General features: G+C 38.2%; 3 protein-coding genes and 1 pseudogene across 3 annotated transcripts; 2 read left to right on the top strand and 2 right to left on the bottom strand.

Moving 5' to 3' along the window:
• Nucleotides 1-350: 350 nt before the first annotated feature.
• Nucleotides 351-2,078, top strand: LOC112180564 (annotated as a pseudogene).
• A 1,871-nt stretch (nt 2,079-3,949) lies between these two features.
• On the top strand, nt 3,950-6,050 carry LOC112180471 (probable LRR receptor-like serine/threonine-protein kinase At1g51880). The gene is made up of 3 exons (XM_024319032.2): nt 3,950-4,320; nt 4,685-5,228; nt 5,311-6,050. The coding sequence occupies exons 1-3, from the start codon at nt 4,245-4,247 to the stop codon at nt 5,687-5,689; spliced, it is 999 nt and encodes a 332-aa protein (XP_024174800.1). The 5' UTR covers nt 3,950-4,244; the 3' UTR covers nt 5,690-6,050.
• A 6,847-nt stretch (nt 6,051-12,897) lies between these two features.
• LOC112177936 (MDIS1-interacting receptor like kinase 2-like) lies at nt 12,898-14,137 on the bottom strand. The gene is made up of 2 exons (XM_024316172.1): nt 13,450-14,137; nt 12,898-13,301 (listed from the first exon to the last, which is right to left on the bottom strand). The coding sequence occupies exons 1-2, from the start codon at nt 14,048-14,050 to the stop codon at nt 12,898-12,900; spliced, it is 1,005 nt and encodes a 334-aa protein (XP_024171940.1). The 5' UTR covers nt 14,051-14,137.
• A 71-nt stretch (nt 14,138-14,208) lies between these two features.
• LOC112177937 (probable leucine-rich repeat receptor-like protein kinase At1g35710) lies at nt 14,209-17,008 on the bottom strand. The gene is made up of 2 exons (XM_024316173.1): nt 14,504-17,008; nt 14,209-14,289 (listed from the first exon to the last, which is right to left on the bottom strand). Exons 1-2 carry the CDS (start codon nt 17,006-17,008, stop codon nt 14,209-14,211), a joined length of 2,586 nt encoding a protein of 861 aa, XP_024171941.1.
• Nucleotides 17,009-23,206: the final 6,198 nt, after the last annotated feature.

A 23,206-nucleotide genomic window follows, 5' to 3' on the forward strand; every position in this document is an offset into this window, starting at 1 on the left:
AAAAGGTAATTTACATAGTAAGAACACTTACTGAATGGATATGCTGCTTGAGTTCACTCAAGCTTGAAGCTTGATCACTATATACAAACTAGATCTTGAGTAGTTCTAGCTCTGATATCACTTACACAAACGGAGAAAATTTTATTTATATAGTGGAAATGTGTACAAGGATTTGAAAGGATTACAGGGGAGATTGACTGTGAAGGGACCGTCCCCCTTGACTTACAACATCACTCCTATATATACACTTGAGAAGTAACTATGGTTAGCAAAAATACCTTAACTATAGTTACAATTTATCAAGTCACTAACCCTGGTTAGGTTATAGTGACACCTATACAATATCTATATATATATATATATAACCAACCCTGTACAGCTTCCTACACCAAACTCATCTCCATCCCAAAACAATAACATCAACGCCAACACAATCAAATGGCTCAATCAGTTACCGGAATTCAGGTCGAAGAGACCACGTTTCCTCCCGCAGTCAAGCCTCCGGGCTCCGCCAACACTCTGTTCCTCGGCGGTGCAGGTACTTAAACTTCGCAATTGCGAAAAGTAATGTTCTGTTTTGTTAGATTTGATTTTGGTTTTAATCTGTGCGGTTTGCTAATGTGTTCAGGGGCGAGGGGGCTGGAGATACAGGGGAATTTCGTCAGGTTCACGGCGATTGGAGTTTACTTGGAGGATAAGGCCGGGCCGGCGCTTGCCGTTAAGTGGAGTGGAAGGGTAAGACGGCCGAGGAGTTGACGGAGTCCGTTGAGTTCTTCAGGGAGATCGTTACAGGTAAAATGACTTGGCTTCGATTAATTACTTGGACTAAATATAGTACGTAGATCCTTATGATTGTATAATGTACTTCAATCATTGGAATTGTATGCCTCATTTTTTGTCCTAATCTATTTGCTTGTGTTCTGTTTAAGAATCAGTATTTTTATCTTGATTTTACTAGTGTTAAGGTATTGAACCTTGTGAAAGTTCGAAACTTTTGACCTATCCCGATCCATAACCTCCCTCACCAATTGGGCTAATTCCAAGTGCTTACTAAACTTGTTTGCTTGGTTAGCTGATAGAGATAAATTAGTGTGGTAGATTCTATCCAGTTGTGAGATCAGAGTATCAGAATCACAACAGAACAAATAATATAGACATTCAAATGGGCTGCCTTTGTTTTTTGCTGTAAATGTGTTTGTTTTTGTGGGATGGATATAAACTTGGCTATCATTTTGCAGGTCCGTTAGAGAAATTCACACAGGTGACGATGATACTACCATTGACAGGCCAGCAATACTCGGAGAAGGTTTCAGAGAATTGTGTTGCCATTTGGTAAAAATTTGGAATTTATACTGGATGCAGAAGCCAAAGCCATTGAAAAGTTTATGGAGGTCTTCAAAGATCAGACCTTCCCACCTGGTGCTTCTATTCTCCACACAATCACCAAATGGATCATTGACGGTTAGTAAACATAGTATTCACATTCACAGTTGTATTTGACAGCTGAGTTTTTGAGTTTTGACATATTTTTTTCCCTTTCAATACAGATTGGCTTCTCCAAAGATGGTTCCATACCAGCAGTTGGAAATGCGGTGATTGAAAACAAGCTACTTTCAGAGTCAGTTCTCGAGTCAATCATTGGAAAGCAAGGTGTTTCTCCTGAAGCAAGGAAATGTGTGGCTACAAGGCTATCAGAATTGTTGAAAGAGAGTGATGATTGCGTGGCCGGAAATGGGGAAGTAAAGGAAGCAGAAGTTAAGGCATGAAACTGAGAAAGGAGAGAGAGAAAAAAAAAAATCTTATACTGTATTTGAAGGCCTGCTTTAGTCTGAGAAAGGAGAAAAAAAAATGAAATAATCTTATTCTGTATTTGAAGGCCTGCTTTAGTCTCTGATCCATTGCCATATTTCTTTTCTGCATTGTCCATATGAGAAATAATCAAGCATGTTCTGTTTGTCCTGTTTTACAATGATCTTATTCTGTATTTGAAGGCCTGCTTTAGTCTCTGATCTATTGCCATATTTCTTTTCTGCATTGTCCTTATGAGAAATAATCAAGCATGTTCTGTTTGTCCTGTTTTACAATGATCTTGTTCTGTATTTGAAGGCCTGCTTTAGTTTGTGTTCTATTCCCAATTGACCGATGAAAATTAAGGGTGATCTGGTTGGAGATATCAAGTGGTTGAATTTTCTTCTATTTATGCAAGTTAAGTAACTGCATCTTTCAGTCTTTTCTCTTTCGATTTCAATCTGTTCAAACTCAGGATGGTTTCTAAGGATAGAAAATTCTGTGTACCAGTGCTGCTCTTAGCCCTTCATTTGTTCTGCGCTTCTTCCCAGAGTAACCTGCCATTTACATTTGTACTTTTGTTTTTTCAGTTTTGTTCTTTTGCTATCATCCACATTATCTTTGCTGAACTGAAATAGTGAGATTCGGATCCAAACAAATGATTTACAAAACAAAAAAGAAAATCAAACGAAATTGAGGATCGAAACAATCATCTTATCCGTCGATCTATCAAAATCGACAACCACCCCCTCAATCGGCTTCTATTGTGCTCTACTTCACTGAAAGGTCAGCCTTAAGAACGGGCGACTTCATAATAATTCAGGTCTACATCGATGGCCAGATGAAGTCCAAAGTGACACTAGAATTACTCGATCAAGTGCAAGATGGTCATCATCTACCCTGTGATTGCCGTAGGTCCTACAATCAATAATGTGACATTGGCCTCGGGTAGCAATTAAGTCCAACCTACGTACCTTTGTAGAAAAACACAAATGGATGGTGCAATTTTAGAAAAACACAAATGGATGGTGCAATTTTTCTTTGTATTTGTGTTGTAACCTTTACATGAATGAGTAAATATATAGACAAAGAAAAGAGAAAGAAGACTAAGAGGATGCACACTACTTGAATCCTACCTAAACTGATTACAGTAGAAGAGAGTCAATAAGAAAAGACACCATGCTTAGACTTGCTTCACCATGCTTTAAACTCCATTGAATGAGAGAAGACTATTTGTGCCATGCTGCAGCAGCACCACCATGCTTGCTTTGCAATACCACATGACAAACGTAAATTGCAAGTTAACCATATCTTGACTATATCACCAAATCTTCAATAACCTTCAATGGTCAGTGCCATTGAAGTGTTCATTAGAGAAGGTAAAAGCTCAGCTCCTCTACTTCAATGTAGCTTCTCCATTGCATGTTAGTCTCATCATTTCTTGTACTTGCATGTAGTTCTCTTTTTAGCCTAATAGTCTTCCACATAACATATATATCCTAGACTGTTTTTGACTATTCAGGTCTATGATGAACATGTAATTTACATCATTCAAAGTGTTCTTAAATCAAGAGAATGAATTCCTTTACACTTCATAAGTTCTTAAGTAGTAGACTTATCCTTGATCTGTTACAAAAAACATGTGCGAAAGGAAAAGCTTTACTTGGACCATCTAGATCTTGCGAACTTCACAAAAACTATAGATTTTGGCATTTTGTAGGAGCCGGATCCCACAAAGAGAACCTTTGACACAAATCCTCAAAACCTAATTTTTTTTGTTTGGCTCACTAAACTTAAGGAATTAAGCTAAAAACCCTTTTGACCTATATTCTAATCCTAACACATCTCTCAACTCTCTCTCCCTCTTTCACCACTCTAGGTTAAAGCGCTAAAGTTGTTCACTTGGTTAATTATCCGATAGAATCAAGTAGTGTTGTTGATTCTTTGTCAAACATGTACCAGCTGCAAGAACAGAAATAAGATTTTCAAATGGATGCCTTAAATTATTTGTTCTTTTCGATCGATTTAGCTTTTATTGCACCGTTGCTTTTCATAAGGCCTGGTGAAGCCAATGCACTCTAGACCTCTAGTGCATAAGATATTAATTTCTCAATGATCTTATTCTTTACCTTAAGGCCTTGTATGTTTTGTGACTGATTCCCATGCAAACCATCTATCAATTAATTCGATCGAGGAAAGTGGTAATTTATTATATATGCATGTTTTCAATTCCTTGTCATGAGAAATAATCAAGCGTGTTGCTCGTCCTGGTTTACAATGGTGATTTCGGTGTTTCCTAGTATAATATAAAACTTGATCGATGAAAATGTAGGGTGATCTGGGTGGAGATAACGAAGGGAGGTTGAGTTTTCTTCTATAATTAAACCAAGTCAAACTAACTTCACAAACATAACATCCTTCAATTTTCTCTATCTGAATGTTCAAACTCAAGATAGATGATTGCTATGAAGAGAAAATTCTGGGTACCGGTGCTGCTCCTGGCGTTTCATTTTTTCGCCGCTTCTTCTCAGAGTAACAACCGGTCACCTGATAATATCTTCAATCTGTTATACTATTTTCAGTTTTCTTCTTTGGCTATCATCCACATTATCGTTGCAAAACTGGAATTCTTACCCATGCATCTACTTGATTTTTCTCTGTTCCTATATACAAAAAGAAAGACAGTTTTGTTAGTATTTCAGCACCATGCATACAACATTTGGTTGCTAGCACAAGGAAAAAAAAAAAAAAAACAGTAATATATGCTCATCTATATATGAGTATTTGCTCCCTAATAGTTACATGCCTAACGTCTCTGCTCTGTGTGTGTGTTCGTCTCAGAGCTCTAAAATCTCAAAGTTGGCCTCGGCTAATGTTTTTTAATCACTTCTTCCAGGCACAACCGGATGGTTGAACATAGATTGTGGGAGTGACACCCCACGCTTGGACGCCAACACCTTACTCTCATGGGACACAGACAGTGGTTTAATCAAATCAGGCATCAACAAATATGTCTCAGAAAAGCAACAACTCGACGAGATGAACACCGTTCGGTCCTTCCTTAAGGGAAAACAAAATCGTTATAAATTGAAGGTCTACAAAAAAAAGGTGCGCTACTTGATTCGTGCAGGGTTCTGTTATGGCAACTACGATGGTCTCTCTAGTCCTCCAACGTTCGACCTTCATCTGGATGGCAAGAAATGGACAACCGTCAAAACTTCAATGATAGGAGACCCAATATATCGTGAAGCCATATATGAGGCCCGATCAGATCATATTAGCCTGTGCGTTGTCCGAGTTAAGGATGGAGGGGTGCCTTTTATTTCTTCAATAGAGGTTGTTCCATTGGAGGCTCCATTTCCTTTGTACCCTAAGATGCAAAGCAGTCACACTTTCAATCTAGAATCTAGAGTAAACTTGGGTGGGGATGAAGTAATAAGGTATTTCTTTTTTCCTGTTATTTTTCTTTTCAAGTTCTGTATGCATAGTTGTTCCTGTTAGATCTTACTTCGTTTAGTACAGGTACACAGGAATCTTATCAGATGAAAAGTACAACCGGATATGGACTCGTGGAGTAACTCCACCAAACTGCGATGAAGTCACTACCGATTCGGATTCCTCCACAGAAAATGAGCCTCCTGATGAGGTGATCAGCGACTCCATAGAATCACAAAATCTCACTAATCCGATAACCTTGTCCGTTGATATCTCACAAACGCCGATTCCACAATCAGCTTACATTGTGCTCTATTTCGCCGAAAAGACATTCCTAGAAGCTGGAGACATCAGAATAATTCAAATCTACATCGACGACCATATGAAGTCCACAGTGACACTTGAGTTCAACAAATGCAAGGTGATCACCATATATCCTGTGATTCCTGTTGGCTGTTGGTCCTAGGATGAGTGTGACTTTGGCCTCGGACAGTGGTTCCAACCTACCTCCGATGATCAGTGCAATGGAAGTGTTCACAACGTTAGATAAAAGCTCCGCTCCTATCCTCCACTGTCGCTTCTTCTGTGCACTCATTAATTGCGTAATTTCTTGTACCTGTTTGTTTCTGTTTTTAGCCTAAGAAGACTCTACCGCGTACATTTCTTGAACTGATCGAAGCTTCATTTAGTTTGGATTGAAACGTACTACAATGAGAATAAGAATAGTCTTCTTTTCTCGAGTATTATGGAACAGGCAGAATTTGTAATTTCCATTCAAAATGTTTGGAACAACTTCCGAATCAAGAGAATGATTTTTCTTTGAGACCTCAGCCTCAATTGGTTTATCGTTGATTTGTTACAATAGCGAAAAATAAAAAAACCTTTCCCTAGGCCTTACTCTAAACTTCTAAAGTCTCATGACTGATAAAATGAGATAATGCAATATCTCTCACTCTCTCTTCTTTCTCCTTGAAATCCTAACTAGTATTTTCCGTTTTGTTTGGAAAGAGAATCTAATTTGACTATATTGTGATGAAGCAAGTTTGCATGCAATCTTAGTGTAGCTAGATCAATTGTTGAAAAAACTAATACCTTTCATAGTTGTTTTTAAGAAAACTAAAACTATTTTTAATTTTGCAAATGACTCGTTAAGAAACTCATCAGGGTTCAGTCCCTTTGAGCACATCTTATGAAATGAGAACATGCAATAGAGAGAAACCGACCTAGAACTTACATATAAAGTCGGATTCTGGGCGGACAAATGGTACAAAAGATCCATATGTACTCCTGGTAGGAGGCAATTATATGTACCTAAAGGTATAAGTACAATATATATTCGGGAGCGGATCCTCTCCTAATCTTTTATTTGCCTAATCTTACCTAAGCTTTGAAGAAGATCAAGACACGTATATCTTATAAATCTAATGGTCTAGAATTCTACCTTTCCTTCAGCTACTTTGTTTCTTTCCTCTCTCTCTCTTGTTCCTCTTTGGGAGCGGATCCTCTCCTAATCTTTTATTTGCCTAATCTTACCTAAGCTTTGAAGAAGATCAAGACACGTGTATCTTATAAATCTAATGGTCTAGAATTCTACCTTTCCTTCAGCTACTTTGTTTCTTTCCTCTCTCTCTCTTGTTCCTCTTTTCCTACAGAGCCTTCTCGTTGTCTCTCTCTCTCCCCCTCCTGTTCTTTGTCCCTCATCAGATAAAAATCTTCTTACGACAAAATCTCTCTCTCTCTTCAATCTCTTTTTTGCCACATCTCTCTCTCCTTATCAATCTCTTCTGCACTTAATCAAATCGCCACAAATCAAGTTAACTAATTTCACTACAATCCTCTGAGTCTTTAACTATCGCTTCCAACACCTTGTTCCCATGAATCAGTTCTATTTTCTACAGCACCATTACAACCTTTAAAGAATCATAGTAATGAGGTTGCAAAATGGCATATGTTCCTTGTACCCAAAAAAAAAAGGCATATGTTCCAGATAACCAAGTTTTTCTTTTTGGCAAAACAACAAAAAGAAATCCATGTTCTTCTTTTCCTCCGTACCCAAAATCTCAGGCATATATTCTATCATTCACCCCTGGTCTTAAGTAGAGGAGCTGTATTCATCTATGAATTTGAATGCAATATCAACGAAATCAATAACTTCAAAATGGAATCTCAAAAATGAGCACAATCACCACTGTTACTTCTCTAAAACATCATCGAAACCCACTTGAGAGTGTTGTAAAGGGTGTTGAATGAACTGGTATACAATCAATTGTGTTTCTTCTGGGTTTGATGGTATCAGAGTCTCCATGGCTCACACTGATGCATGATGCGCTGCTTCTTGGATGGGTTTTGGGTGATTTCCAGTCCAAGATTCGAGCTCCTTCAATTATTTTGGTTGATTATATCCTCTTGACTGAACTTGTTCTTCATCTCTCGAATTTTGGATCTATTCTTGCTTTTCTTGGGTTAATCACTAATGGTTTTCCATGAAGATGAATTAAAGGAGTCATCACTACGAAGGAGAGAGAAAGACAAGAGAGATGGGGAATGAAAGGAAAAAACAAGGCATGAACTAGTTGTAGGCCATTAGATTCAATATCGACACGTGTCTTGATCTTCTTCAAAGTTTAGGTAAGATTAGGCAAATAAAAGATCAGGAGAGGATCCGCTCCCTTATTTTATTGGGGTATATAAGCTACAAAGTATGTTATAGCTGTTAAACCCAATAGGCTTTATTTATAGGCTTTTTACCCATATCATCTTTCATTAATTGTGGTTCTTATTTTTTAGAGTATACTTAGAAGTTTCTAATACATTTGATCGAGTCAAATTCTTTGTCCCTGGTATCATAAAGTTAAAATTGGAAGTTCTCAAATTTCCAAATTTTGGATGTTTAGTGACTACTTTGTTCAAGATTCTTTTTACATTAGCGCCCACCACCCGCTAGCTAGTCTGTTCTTGTTCGAATGCCATGAGTAAAAGAGAAGGAAATGTAAGGGATGGAGACATTAATTGTCTGTTACCGAATGATGATTCGGACAAAGAAGACCTTTGTTTAATTCCTCTATTAAAAGTTTTGGTCATAACTGCAGGGGCGGAACTACGATTTGAAATTTGGAGGGGTCGAGACTTGAATATAAATTTTCAACATAACAATTTTAGCATTTTATTTTTGATAAGATAGTATTATTATTTAGGAAATAGAGAAAATATGTATCAAAAACAATATCTCCATGCACAGATCATTAATTAGATTATGAACCCAGCGTAGAAAAAGAAAGAAATCAAATATATGTAATTAACCAAGAGAAAGGAAAAGATATATATATATATATATATATATATATATATATATTAATTACAACATAATGAAGAAGACTCAATGAAGAACCCCCTAGAATATTTCATAATTTCTCAAAATGAGTAGTTTGCAATTTTATCTATCATGTTATTTGGTTAGGTGTCTCATGTGGGGCAAGTTAAAAGTAGTACAGTTTAATTGGGTTGAGGACATACAATTGAACTAAACAGTACTCCACAACTTAATTATACACTCTTTAGCTACGCAAAATGACATTAACAAAGGTCACCGGTCCGCCCAGCATAACTGAAATTCCACTAATGTTAAAAAAAAAAGTAAAAAAAAAAAAAAAACTGAGCTTCCATTCAGAATTGACATATAACAAGAATCTTTATGCTCATCCACAAATAGAACGATAAGATAGAGACTACAATGACATCAATAACTGAAAATTCATTTCTTAGGACCTCGAAATATGTAATTTCTAATTTTTATGATCGTTTTCAAATGAGTATGGAATTAAATCAAGTCTGCTCCACACCTGGTTCATTGACAAGTCTAACTAGGGCTGGGATTTTTGAACCGAAAACCCGAGAAACCGACCCGAAATGGTCTATTCGGCGCGGTTCGGCGCGGTTCTTGATATGAGATTTCTGGTTCCATACAGAAACCGACCCGAGAAAGCTGGTATCGGTTCGGTCCCGGTTCCCGGTGTCTTTCATCCCTCAGAACCGATGTACTAAAACACACGTTTTCAGAGGCTGCCGTGCTTCCCCGGCACCGGCCAAGTCCTCCACCTCCACCATAGGAGCTGCCGTCAAGGTCGCCGCTGCTGCACCAAAATCGAAGGCCAAGGCCAAGCCCGAAGCAGACGCCGAACCGATCAACCCCAAGAGAAACGTGAATAGGAACATCGGCATTCTGAAGCCAACAAGAGGGAGATCATTCGCAATAACCAGCTGAAGGAGTTGTTTGAACGTTGAAGGGAAGGAATGGGTCAACTTTTTGGAGATTGGGAAGTTACTTTCGCATCATTTTGTGAAGGCCAAGTGAATGGGAATCATCTTTTGGTTATTATATTGTGTAAAAGTAGGAAAGGGTCTGCATCCTTCTTTTGAGACCGCAAGTAGGGGTTTTTTAATTGCCCACTAGCCCATGCTTTTTAACCCAAAAACAATAAACAAATACCCAACAATAAAAAAACTCACTTCTTCATCCCGAATCGGGATTTCCAGTTCATCTTCATCACTTCCCCAATTTCCAGTTCTAGTTTCTTCTTCCCCCAGATTCTTCCCCAATCTAGATAGCTTTGCTGTTTTCTTACTCTGTAAAGGAACCGGTTACAAGCTATAACCGAACCGAAAAATACGGTTCTAGTTCCAAAACGGTTCCGGCAAAAAAAAGGGACGACACCGAACCGGAAAAAATATATCGGTTTCGGTTTCGGTTCCGGCAAAAAATGCCAAAAACAGAACCGATCCCAGCCCTAAGTCTAACTATGACATAGTCTAATGGACCTATTAATTTTCTGATGCAGGAGCATATAGGGATCAACTGAGTGATTTTAATATCAGCCAAAATCAAGGCAACAGTAAACGTGGCAGCAAATTAGTACTGATTTCTTTCTAATATATTTATTTGTAATTGCATAGATTTAGTGGTATTTTTATTATTAATTGGATAGATGTGATATTCATTTTGTAACTTTCTATTTATTACTTTTCCTTATTTTGATTTGACTCTTATGCTATTTAAGCAAGAGTTTGAAATCTTTGTAGGGGAGTTTTTTTGACATTATTTTCATCATATAGCCGCTTTTCAGCTGTCTATAATGAGTTGTGTTCTTCTTATTTCTGGTGACGTGTGCTATTAGTTTTAGGTCTATGTTTTAGGACCCGTCCACCATCAATTTGGTATCAGAGCTCTGGTGAGAGCGTGGTGGATTCCATGACTCGAAGCAAGCTTGATCAGGGAGGTTCTCGAATGGAGGGTCGTTATAGCAATGACATGGAGGAAATCAAGATGATGATTCAACAACTTGCAGAACGTATCAACCGCATCGAAACTTGAAGCCTAGGAGGTAAGAGTTACGACGGGGAGAGAGACGTCTATCAACGTGTCACTTGCATCGAAACCTCTTGCCAAGAAGGTGTGGGTTTTGACAGGGAGGGAGACGTTAGCCCTTTTCATCACTGTGCTCTGTTATGTGAGTCGGACGAAAAGGTGGAACCGGTTAGTTTTGACTATGAAGATTCAAATACTATCTTTAATTTTTCAGTTGATAAAAGTTTGGAAAAAGAAAATAAAGATGGAGTTGTGGATTTTAGTTTGCCACCAATTTATAATTGCTTTGTGAGGCGTGCAGTGGCAATTGTGATGATCAGATTTGTGATGAAAATTGTTTGGAGGTTGAAGGTAATATTGATGAACATGGTAGCAATATTATTGATAAATGGTCTGAGCTAGCAGTATGAAATATTACTATGCACATGCAAGGAATTGATCCAATTATACAAGTCGATGAAGCTACTGTACCATCAATTGAAGTGGAAGACCTATACCCATACATAGGTGTTGACAAAATTGATGTGGGTGAGAGGATTGATTGATGATATGAACTCAAACCATGGTCATATTGGTGATGCCAACGTGGGTTTCAGTCTTGGACTTCCAAGAGCTAGGCATGAGCCGGATTCAATCTTGGATGAGAGTACTACAAGTGTGAGTTTTGGAGGCATTACCTACAAAATAAATGTTCACAGATCTGTCGATTTTGTTGGGTTTAATGTTTTCAATTTCCACATTCCCAAGATATTAGTTGATATTGTCAATCAGATAAAAAATGGTGGTAAAAGTTTTGAGTTGGTAAAAACCAAATCTCTCAAGTCAAGATTAGGAAGGTATTCTAAATATTTATTTATTTGGAATGGACTATTCCAATTGCAGGCTAAACGATTGACCATGATTTGGATGCAATGGATGATTTTGCTAGGATTCTCTCTAATTCGTGGCTTGAATTCGAGGACGAATTCTTTCCAACCAGGGGAGTCTGATGCAGGAGCATATAGGGATCAATTGAGTGATTTTAATATCAGCCAAAATCAAGGCAACAATAAACGTGGCAGCAAATTAGTACTGATTTCTTTCTAATATATTTATTTGTAATTGCATAGATTTAGCGGTATTTTTATTATTAATTGGATAGATGTGATATTTACTTTGTAACTTTCTATTTATTACTTTTCCTTATTTTGATTTGACTCTTATGCTATTTAAGCAAGAGTTTGTAATCTTTGTAGGGTAGTTTTTTTGACATTATGATGAAAATATAGCCGTTTTTCAGCTGTCTATAATGAGTTGTGTTCTTCTTATTTCTGGTGACGTGTGCTATTAGTTTTAGGCCTATGTTTTAGGACCGGTCCCCCATCATTTTCAGGCAACATGGTTCATTAATGTCTATAGCAGTAGCATGTGCTTTTGGAAATTCCAGAATAAGAATCTGATTGGGTTCTTGTGACTGCTGCACATCCCTGAAACTAGCTTTATTATCCATTGATGGACTTTTCGCATTCCTCCCCTACTATGAAATTACTCCAAACTAATATGTAATCCTACAGGTTAGGATTCAAGTAGGGTAACTCCAACAAGGCTATAGCTGTGTAAGTTGGAGACAAGTTTTCATGAACAACAAGAACTGAAAGTAATTTTAGCTTCCAGACTCCAATCAAAACCTGAACTTACTGCTGCCTATGATTTAATTGTTGTTGGAGATATAACTTTATGCATGCTAAATATTCTCTCCAGTGACTTTAGTCACTACTCACAAACTGCACAGTTTTATTTTATTGGAGTTATAGTAGCTAGCTGAGCCTTTTGGGGAACAAATTTTGTGACTAATCAACTACAACTGAGTCTATACTCTCTATAGATTGTTTATACAAGTGAAGTCAAGCCAAGCCGAGCATCAAGTCGTTTTAATTAGGTTGCATACAAATAAAAAATAAAAAAAATATATAAAATTAGGTTGCATACAAAAAAAATAAAAAAATAAAAACTTAGCGCACCCCACATTTACATATATAAGTGAGAATTGAACCATGACCTTTATAATATTGGAATTATAACTTACTAACATGTCACAACCAATAGGACTATTGTCTTACTTGCTTCACAGTGGCTTGAATAGAACACAATAGTGTAAATGTCGAACCATGCAATTATACAAGAAATCTTTGATTTATTTATCTCTACACGTAGACAAAACATTTCAAACTATAACCCAACCAAATTAAAGCATGAGAAGTATAGAACTGGAAATGAAATAGAATACAACTTTATAACAACTACAGGGTGAAATTTAGGAAAGAAAAACATTCTCAGATAGTCAAAGCCAAACCATCGAGAGCAAGCAATTCACTTAGTGTTATCATACGTAATGGCTTTGATAAATGCAGCCTCTGATGAGTTTCAAATTGTTGAGAAACTTGTTTCATTGTTGGACGAGAACGAGGACAGGAATTCAGGCATGCAAATGCTATCTTCATAAGCAAGAGCACTTCCCCTGCAACTTGATGTGTTGGAGGGGAAATGCGTTGGTCCAAAACATCTAAAACTGGCATTGGATGGGCTGCTAAGGCAGCTGATGATGATGACGACGATGACCCCAATGATAGAGATAAGAGAAGATCTCTAGGATGTCTTCCTACAACTATCTCCAATGCCACCACTCCAAAGCTATAAACATCACACTTCTCATTTACTTCCATTGTATATGCCAGCTCTGCTCATATATATATATAGACACACATACATACACATACAAATAAAGATCATTTAGTTGAGTAGCAAGGTTCTAAAAGGAATCATTTGCCTAAAAACAAAAGCATAAATTTTGGTAGATACTATGGGGAGCAGAGAAGGACATTTACCTGGTGCAACATATCCGTAAGTTCCTGCAAGGGCAGTCCAATTAGTTGAGTTTGGATTTAAAAACTTAGCGGTGCCAAAGTCTGAAACATAGGCCCCATATTCAGAATCCAACAAAATATTCTTGCTTGATATGTCCCGGTGCACAATTGGTGGCAAGCACTCATGGTGCATGTAACACAGGGCATGAGCTACACCTTTAACAATATTCACCCTTTTACTCCACCACAGTTCTTTAGCTTCCTCATCTTTGGTCAACACTGTGGCCAAACTACCCTTTTCAAGATACTCATACACCAAAAATGAGTGTCGCCTATGTGAACAGAAACCATAAAGCTTCACAATATTTCGGTGTCGCATCTCAGTTAGTGCCCTGATTTCATTCAAGAATTCATTTTGAAGATTCTCATCATCATCGCATAACAGATGGAGTTTCTTCACAGCTACTGTGTTAGCATTTGACAAAGTTACTTTGTAGACAGTTCCATGTTCTCCCTTCCCTATGCAATACATAGAATCAAAATCTTTTGTTGCCCTTACAATTTTCTCATACATCGTCTTCCCATCAAACTTCAATATCGAAAAAGAAATTTCGACATCCATGTTTTTTTCTTCTAGTTGCTGATGCTTCTTTTTCCTTTTTGCTACAAAAGCAAATATAAAGGCTAGAAGTGCAATTTCTCCAAGAACAAGGAAGATCACCAGAAGTACAAGTTTATGGTCCTTTTTTGGGCTTTTATTTTTGCAGAGCTGCAAAAAACTTAAGTTGCCACACAAGCCGTTGTTGCCTTGCAATGCTTCTGCAGGAGCAGCTTGAAATGCTTTGATGTTGGGAAGTGGACCTTCCAAGTGATTGTAGGATATGTCAACATACGTTAGCCCATGCATGTCTTCCATACTTGTTGGAATGAAACTAGAAAGATTGTTGTGGGATATATTAAGTATCTCCAGACTCTGCATTTTGCTAATAGCTGATGTTATATGACCTTCAAGTGCGTTAGAACTCAAATCTAGTTGGGACAGCTGAATTAACTTCCCCAGCTGAAATGGAATTACTTGACCGAACATGTTGTTGCTCAAATTCAAGTAATATAACTTGACAAAGTCACCTACAAAGCTTGGAATTGAATCATTGAATTTATTTGCTGATAGATCAAGATATTCTAGATCAATCAATGATTTCAACTCTAAAGGGACACGACCTGAAAGTTGATTGCCATCCAACATCAGTTTCACCATTAAAGCTAATCCCCCAAACTCCTTTGGAATTTTCCCGACTAAACCATTTGATGAAAGATCCAGCTCATGAATTTGGGTTGCGTTTCCAATCTCAGCTGGTATAGAACCAGTAAATTTATTTCCGGCTAGTCGTAGGGTTGTTAAATTTGGACAAAATCCCCAATTTTGTGAGATTTCTCCATAAAGTTGATTGTTGCTCACATCAATAAAATTGAGACTAGGATAAACACCAAAGTCTTCAGATATGTTGCCTATCAATTGGTTCCCTTCAAGACGGACTCTGAATAAGCTTGTGCAGTTTTTCAAGCTCTTTGGGATTGGGCCAATTAGATGGTTGTTATGTGCTGTAAAGCGTATAAGAGATCTAGCTCGGCAAATGTTCTGTGGCAAATAACCCGAAAAGTGGTTGTTATCTAGATCCAATACTGTCAATTTTTGGGTATTCCCTAGGTTTTGAGGGATGAAGCCAGAAAGCTGGTTGCCAAAGAGGTATAAATTTTTCAAGTTATGCAAGTCACCGAATGTTTTTGGAATTGAACCACTGAGTTGATTGGTGTTCAACTGTAAAGCTACCAAAGATTTCATGTTCCCTAGATCTTTTGGGATGGTGCCAGAGAGGTTGTTTGAATGGAGATAAAGTGTCATAAGGTTGGTCAAATCACCTAATGTTGTCGGAATTGAACCACTGAGTTGATTGGTGCTCAACTGTAGATTCACCAAAGATTTCAGGTTCCCTAACTCTTTTGGAATTGTACCAGAGAGATTATTTGAATAAAGATAAAGAGTCGTAAGGTTGGTCAAATCACCCAATGCTGTCGGAATTGAACCACTGAGTTGATTGTTGCTCAATTGTAGATTCACCAAAGATTTCAGGTTCCCTAACTCTTTTGGAATGGTACCAGAGAGATTATTTGAATAAAGATAAAGAGTGGTAAGGTTGGTCAGATCACCCAATGTTTTTGGAATTGAACCACTGAGTTGATTGGTACTCAACGATAGATCCGTCAAATATTTTAGGTTTCCTAACTCTTTTGGAATGGTGCCAGAGAGGTTATTGTTACCAAGGTAGAGTATGGTAATGTTTATGAGATCACCAAGTGATGCTAGAATCGAACCATTGAGTAGATTATAGCTCATTGATAGATTCACAAGTGATTTCAGATTCCCAAATGAAGGAGGAATAACACCAGAAAGATTATTTCTGTAGAGATAGAGAGTGGTAAGGTTGGTCAAATTACCCAATGTTTTTGGAATTGAACCACTGAGTTGATTGGTGTTCAACTCTAGATCCACCAAAGATTTGAGGTTCCCTAACTCTTTTGGAATGGTGCCAGAGAGATTATTTGAATTAAGATAAAGAGTGGTAAGGTTGGTCAGATCACCCAATGTTTTTGAAATTGAACCATTGAGTTGATTGAAGCTCAACCGTAGATCCACCATAGATTTCAGGTTCCCTAGCTCTTTTGGAATGGTGCCAGAGAGATTATTTGAATAAAGATAAAGAGTGGTAAGGTAGGTCAAATCACCCAATGTTTTTGGAATTGATCCACTGAGTCGATTGATGCTCAACTGCAGATCTACCAAAGATTTTAGGTTCCCTAACTCTTTTGGGATGGTGCCAGAGAGGTTATTTTTACCGAGGTAGAGTATGGTAATGTTTATGAGCCCACCAAGTGATGCTGGAATTGAACCATTGAGTAGATTGTAGCTCATTGATAGATTCACAAGTGATTTAAGATTCCCTAATGAAGGAGGAATATCATCAGAAAGATTATTTCTGTGGAGATGGAGAGAGGTAAGATTTCTGAGAAGACCAATTTTTGGTGGAATTCTCCCGGATAACTGGTTATTGGAGAGGTCAAGATGAAAGAGTTTGGAGAGGAAACTGATGTGAGGTGGGATAACATCAAAGAGTTTATTGAAGCTGAGATCAAGATATTCAAGACAGGGGAAGGATGAGAATGAAAATTCATGTAGCATACCTTGTATTCCGGAACTGGCAATGGTTATGTTGGTGACTCTTCCAGCAGCATTGCATGAAATACCAGTCCAAATGCATGGGCTTCCGTTTGCTTTGGGGGTGCTGGAAGAATTGGTGGCATTGGTATCAGAACTCTTGGGAAGGTAAATCCAATCCTTGAGCTGGTTATTATGAGAGGTTTGATTTAGAAAGCTGGCTTTCCATTTGAGAAGAGCCTCCGCTTCAGTAGTTGAACTAGCAGAAGCAAAATGTGGAAAGTAATTTTGTGATGAAAGTAGGTGAACGTGCAAGAGAAGACAGTAAATTAAAGGGCATACTCTATCAAAAGTTAAAGATCTCATGGCTCTTGTTTAATTTGTTTGGGTAAACAATGCATGCATGTAATAGCTATTCAACCCAATTAGGCATTATTTATAGGCTTGGTACGCATATCTTATCTTTTGGGTTTAGTTTGGAGTTTCTAATACACTTGATCGAGTCAAAGTCTTCGTCCCTTGTTTCTACAAAGTTAACATTGGAAACAACCCTAGTTGGTTCTTATTTCGAATATCGATCAGGAGTAAAAGGGAAGGAAATGGAACTGATGGAGACACTAATTAATTGACAGTCACTGAGTGAAGATGACCTTTGGACGTCAACTGTGCTACTAGTTCTCGCCTTAACTGATCTTCAATCAAGAATTAACAACGTACATAAATCTTTAGGGTCATCCACTAGAATAAGACGATAAGATTGAATGATTGATGGACTGAAATTTGAGCTATTCTAACAACCTTCGCATAAGGTTGTTTTATTTTTTATTTTAGCACTCTGAAATTTAAGGTACATAGTAATTTAAAATGTGGTATAATGTTGTATGTGAATAGACTTAGCGTTTTATGACATTGTATATTGGCTGATTTGCTTAGTTATCCCATATTATCCACCTGTATTGTATTACAGAAGCAACATTGAAGTCAGCTACCGAAAATAATTTGCTTGTTCATCACCTCATAATTTCCTTGTTTTAGTTTTGGGTTATTATCTGAACTTATCTTCTATTTTATCGATGGTACCTGAACTTCAATTTTGATCACAACCAGTACCCAAACTTTTCGATATCATTTTAAATGGGACCTAAAGCCACCTTCAGTCACTATTCCGGCCAAAAAAGCCAAATCTAAAATTAAAAAAAAAAAAAAAAAAACAAGTTCAAGGAAAGTCTATTACAAAAAATCATCACTACTATATATGATTCCAACCCTTGAAACCATCAAAAATCATCACTATGATCGCCTCCCATGCTGTTTTTAGTCGGAATAGTGACCGGAGGTGGCTCTAGGTACCATTTAAAATGAAATCGAAAAGTTCGGGTACCGGTTGTGATCAAAATTAAAGTTCAGGTATCATCGATAAGATTGAGGTATAGTTCAGGTACCATTTGTGATAATAACCCTTTAGTTTTAGGTCTCCCTGCATTGGTTAATTTTTTACTTGCTGTAGTTGCTATCTTCTCCTTCATGTACTGTTCTTTCTTGACCATGGTGGTTGTGGGTAGGCGAAGACTTCAAAGTCTTCATCCTTGTCAGCTGAAATGTTGTCAATCTTTTTCTTTCTTCTTTTGGCATTTTTCCTTTTCCTTTTTCTTTTTTACTTTTTCAAACTTGTTTTTTTTTTTTTTAGTTGAAGGAGGTTAGACTTTATTGATAATAAAAAAACTTTAGGGTACAAATTTCTCTTCATCTATTACATCTTCTATAAAGAAAGGAGCATGAGACCAATAGAAGTCTAGATCATGTGCAGAAGCATGAGCTGCTAGAAGATGGGCTACCTTATTGGCTTCCCTCCTATCATGAACCAAATGAGAATTTGGAATAGAAGCCAAATCTTCACTGATATCATCATACAGCCTACCAAGAGCTGAAATGTTTTGTGTCCTAGCTTGACACAATTGTTGCTTCAAAGTCAAACTGTGTTTCAAAAATAACAGGATGTAGAGAATGATTGATAACAAAACCAACTGCCTCTCTACAAGCCACCAACTCTGCATGTTCTGCTGAAACAATATGATAGATAACTTTCCCAACAACACCCATATATGTACCAGTATCATCTCGCACAACGAAGCCCACTGTTGCCCTGCCAGTACCGCTATCAAATGCACCATCAAAGTTAATCTTCAACCACCCTTGTGGAGGAGCTTTCCACTTAAGGACCCTTCGCTTAGCCGTCACTTTCTGAAGCTTAGAATTGTGAAAAATGAAGTTGCTTAGCCTTGTAGATGACATAAGAGCAACACCACTTGATGAAGTGAGCTTATTGTCCCAAACCCTCACATTCCTGTCTTTCCAGATACTCCAAATGAAGAATAGAAGTAGAGCAAAAGCTATTTTTGACAATTTTTCCGAGCAAAAATTAAGCCAACTAAGGGCATCTAGATGATCAGAATCCATACCGAAACAGTTTCCACTCAGACTATGGTTTGTAACCATCACTTCTCTAGTGAAAGAGCAATTGCGACACAAATGAATAATTGTTTCATTCTCAGTATTGCAAAGTACACAAACCTGAGATTCCACAGGAACATGCCTAGCAGCCAGTCGGTCCAGTGTTGGAAGAATATTATACCTAATTTTCCAAGCATTCACTTTTGCCGAATTTGGCATTTTAGCTTGCTAGATCTTTTTCCAGACTCGTTGGTTCATTACCACCGAAGGAGGAAGAGAAGAAGCTATTTTGGAAAAGGCAAGACGATATGCAGATTTTACCGTAAACATACCTCTTCATTCTAGGTGCCATGAAAGCCTGTCTTCAGGACCTCTAGTGCTCAGAGGAATTGAAAGAATAGCCTCAGCCTCATGATTAACAAAAGAAGCACGCACTTTTTGCTCATTCCACAAGTTAGGAGGAACAATCAGCTCACGAACTAGTTCCACATCATGCTGTAAACCAACAAGGGCTTGTGGTTTATGCGAAGGCAGTGTAGGAATCCAAGAATCATTCCAAACTGACCCACTATCACCATTACCAACCTTCCATAATACACCTTCCTTAAGTAAATCCCGAGTAGCAAATATACTACGCCAAGAGAAAAAAGGAGTTGCATGTTCACTTGCAGTCCAAAAATTCCCATCCGGAAAGTAACGTGCTTTGTATAATTGAGCTATCAAAGAATTCGGATGTGAAACTACACGCCAAGCTTGTTTTGAGAGCATCGACATATTGAATTCATCCAAACTTCTAAAACCCAACCTCCAACTTCTTTAGCATGACACATATCATCCCATTTCTTCCAATGAAGCTTCTTCTTTTTTGTGGTACTACCTGACAAGGCCCGCCCCGGATTCCACCCTGGAATCCGAAGTGGCCCTGCAGGACCCACTTTTAAAGAAGGTTTACCAAAAAATTTCGGCATAACCTCCCTTAAAAATGGACAACCCAAAAACTTGTGGAAAACAAATTTCACTTCTAATAATCCAACCACATACTCCTGGAGCCACCCCGCTCCCATAATTCCACCAACTCAAACTCAGAAATAATAATAGTGTGTCAAATATTTCAAGTCTAAGAAACTCCAAGATTAAAGATACTACAATTCACCAAAGTTAGGTCGTGGACCTCAAATATAATTCCTTACAAGTCTGGGTCAAAAATCCCATAGTAATCAGAGCAATTCTAGGAACGTAAATTAACATAGAGTACAGTAGGCTAAGCAGGTAACCTACAAAATATGATGACAGAAGCGGATGCGGTCACTATGGCTCACTCCTGAACGCCGAGCAACAACACTGTAAACTGGGCATTTGAAACCGAAGGGCCCAGGGGAAAAGTATTGAAAACACGTTAGCGTGAGTGGACCAAAAATAAACAATTTAAAAGAAAAAGGATTTCATACTTTCCCCATTTATTTCTCTATAAACTCCCGATGCATGCAATGTTTTAAGGAAAACAAAACAAGAGAAGTTCTGTACAAGAAAAACCGACTAGCCCCGCTAGTCACAAACTGAATGAAAAGATTGGAACTCCGGTACTCAAGAAAATAAGACCAGCCCCGCTGGTTAAACGGAAACCGAACTAACCTCACTAGTCAAAATAGTAAAGTGAGTAGGGGAAGACGATAGCCATACGAGTGAGCCTCCCAGGCTAAAGTACTCCCGTAATATACCCTTACGCCACTAAGTGTAGCGATAGGATACTGGGCTTCAGAATTACTGTCACAGAGACAGTAACCAGCGCCACAAAGGCGGAGGGCTTCGATGATCCCATCACCTCGCCACAAAGGCGGAAGATCAAAGCTAGCAATGATAAGTCACCCAAAGTATGGCAAAAGAAAATCCGAAAACCACAGTAAAATCATAAATACATAAGGCTTCCCCAACTCTCGCAAAAGAACCCCATGACGTGTCCCACACGCCAAGATAAACTCAAATTCAAAAATAAATAAGAGAAAATAAGCATATTCCAATGACGTGACCCCGCACGCCATGAAAATCTTCAAATAATCAAATATCCAAAACCATTTTCGAAAATAACCATATGCTCGAGAAAGTAATACGATAAACAAATTATCAACTCAGAAACAAATAAATAAATGCATGCATCATTCTTTGAAAATAAAAGTCCACTCACAGTAACAATAATACTAGCATAAATTATAATTACGGGACGGGAATTTAAATTTACGATAATTAGATAACGGAATTCTAAACATCTTCTTAAACCCAACTCCTTCAATCCACCTCCGATTCCATCCAAACTACACCAAAGTCACATTTACTACCTCCACAACTCAAGTACATTTTAACTAGCTAAAAATAGAAACCAAAACTCCATCCTACGCGCCACCACGCGCCGCCCACAGTGGCGGCACGTGAGCTACACGCGCCGCCGGCAAAACACCTCTGATGGCCACCAAAATTTGACAGTACAATCTACTCAATAAATCCAACATCTTTCTCAACTACAACAAGTTCCAATTTTACCTTTAAACAGTCGAATCCGGCCGGTGAAGATAACCCAGAAAACTCAAGAACCCTAGATTGTCGATTCGGCCTCTACACGGCAAATTGGAATGCAAGACCTTAGGGGAAATGATCTCCAGCAAAAACCCGACATTCGACGCCGGTTTGGTGATCGGAGATGGTCGGAATCGTCAGAAATCGGCAAAAACCACAAGTTGCTACAGTAACCTTCCCAGCTCAAAATCGAGCTCCTCCGGCCAAATTTCTGTAAAAACACCACCACATATACAACAAGGGGAAGGAGACGAGCTTGGGGATAGCCGGATTTCGTCGTGGGTAGGCCGGAGGGGGAAGAAATTGAAGGAAGAAAATAGGGGCCGAAGGGGAGGAAGGGTCGGGGAAGAAGAAGAGAGAGTTACCGGCGGCTAGGTAGAATTTCCGAAAATGGAAATCTACCAACAGTAACTTCCATATTTATATTAATTACCATGAACAGTAACTTCCACATTTTAGGCCATAATTTTCACATACGGACTCCAATTTTTACGCACCACATATGTACGCGCTCGGTTTAACGTCCTCTACAACTTTTATGAAGGAAATTTTCTCAAATTGTTAACCCATAAAAAGTCAACTTCTAGCACCCCCTAAATGATAAAAACTGAAACCAAGGACGGTAAAACATAAAGAAATTCACTTCGACACAGATAAAGGATAAATCGAAGACGGGCCGTAACACTACCTCACCAAATTAACCTTGCACACATCTGTTCAAGGTCCTCACAAAAGTTCTTCGTAAGCCGAAAAACGCTCATAGCATAGTTAGGAAGCGCTTGGGCCACCACATGGATTAAAAAATCCTTGCCTGCACCACTAAGTAATTTTCCTTGCGAATGCTTTAACTTTTCAGCTAATCTCTCCCTGATAAACTCAAAAGTAGCAGTTTTCTTACGCCCCCACGTAAGTAGGAAGTCCCAAATACTTCTCATGAGACTCAACTATGTCAACACCAAACAGATTAGCCACAACCTCTTGATCTGCCTCCACAACATTTTTACTGAAAACAACCAAGCTTTTGTGAAAATTCACAACTTGACCCGATGCTCTACCATACACTTCAATTACCTCTTTTATTTGAAAGCAAGCTTCTGGGCTAGCCTGAGCAAACAACATACTGTCATCCTCAAACAAAAGGTGATTAACAGAAGGAGCATCCCGACAAATAGCTATCCCAGGTAATAAACCCATCTGCTGTTTTTGTTGAAGCAAAGCAGAAAAGCCCTCAGCCCCAATCAAGAAAAGATAAGGTGAGAGTGGATCACCCTGCCGCAGTCCGCTTGATGGAACTACAAAGCCTCTAGGTTTTCCTCGAACAAGAAATGAATATCTGACAGAACAGACACATTGCATAACAATATCAATCCAAACTCGATCAAAACCAAACCTTAGCATTACCTTACTTAGAAATTCCCATTCCATACAGTCATAGGCTTTGCTAAGATCCAACTTCAATGCCATGTAACCATTCTAACCTTCTCTCTTGTTGTGAATAAAATGTGCAACTTCATTGGCCACTAGAATATTGTCTATAATGAGTCT

This window comes from Rosa chinensis, chromosome 7, assembly GCF_002994745.2.
Source record: "Rosa chinensis cultivar Old Blush chromosome 7, RchiOBHm-V2, whole genome shotgun sequence".
NCBI classification, from domain to species: Eukaryota; Viridiplantae; Streptophyta; class Magnoliopsida; order Rosales; family Rosaceae; genus Rosa; species Rosa chinensis.

Excerpts from the sequence above, each read along its gene's own strand:
- LOC112180471 (XM_024319032.2), top strand. The coding sequence starts at position 4,245 with ATGATTGCTATGAAGAGAAAATTCTGGGTACCGGTGCTGCTCCTGGCG. Across the intron at positions 4,321-4,684 it reads TTTCGCCGCTTCTTCTCAGA|GCACAACCGGATGGTTGAAC; the intron begins GTAACAACCGGT and ends CACTTCTTCCAG. Across the intron at positions 5,229-5,310 it reads GGTGGGGATGAAGTAATAAG|GTACACAGGAATCTTATCAG; the intron begins GTATTTCTTTTT and ends CGTTTAGTACAG.
- LOC112177936 (XM_024316172.1), bottom strand. The coding sequence starts at position 14,050 with ATGGATGTCGAAATTTCTTTTTCGATATTGAAGTTTGATGGGAAGACG. Across the intron at positions 13,302-13,449 it reads TTACGGATATGTTGCACCAG|AGCTGGCATATACAATGGAA; the intron begins GTAAATGTCCTT and ends ATATATGAGCAG.
- LOC112177937 (XM_024316173.1), bottom strand. The coding sequence starts at position 17,008 with ATGAGATCTTTAACTTTTGATAGAGTATGCCCTTTAATTTACTGTCTT. Across the intron at positions 14,290-14,503 it reads GCAACAACATGTTCGGTCAA|GTCCACTTCCCAACATCAAA; the intron begins GTAATTCCATTT and ends ATCACTTGGAAG.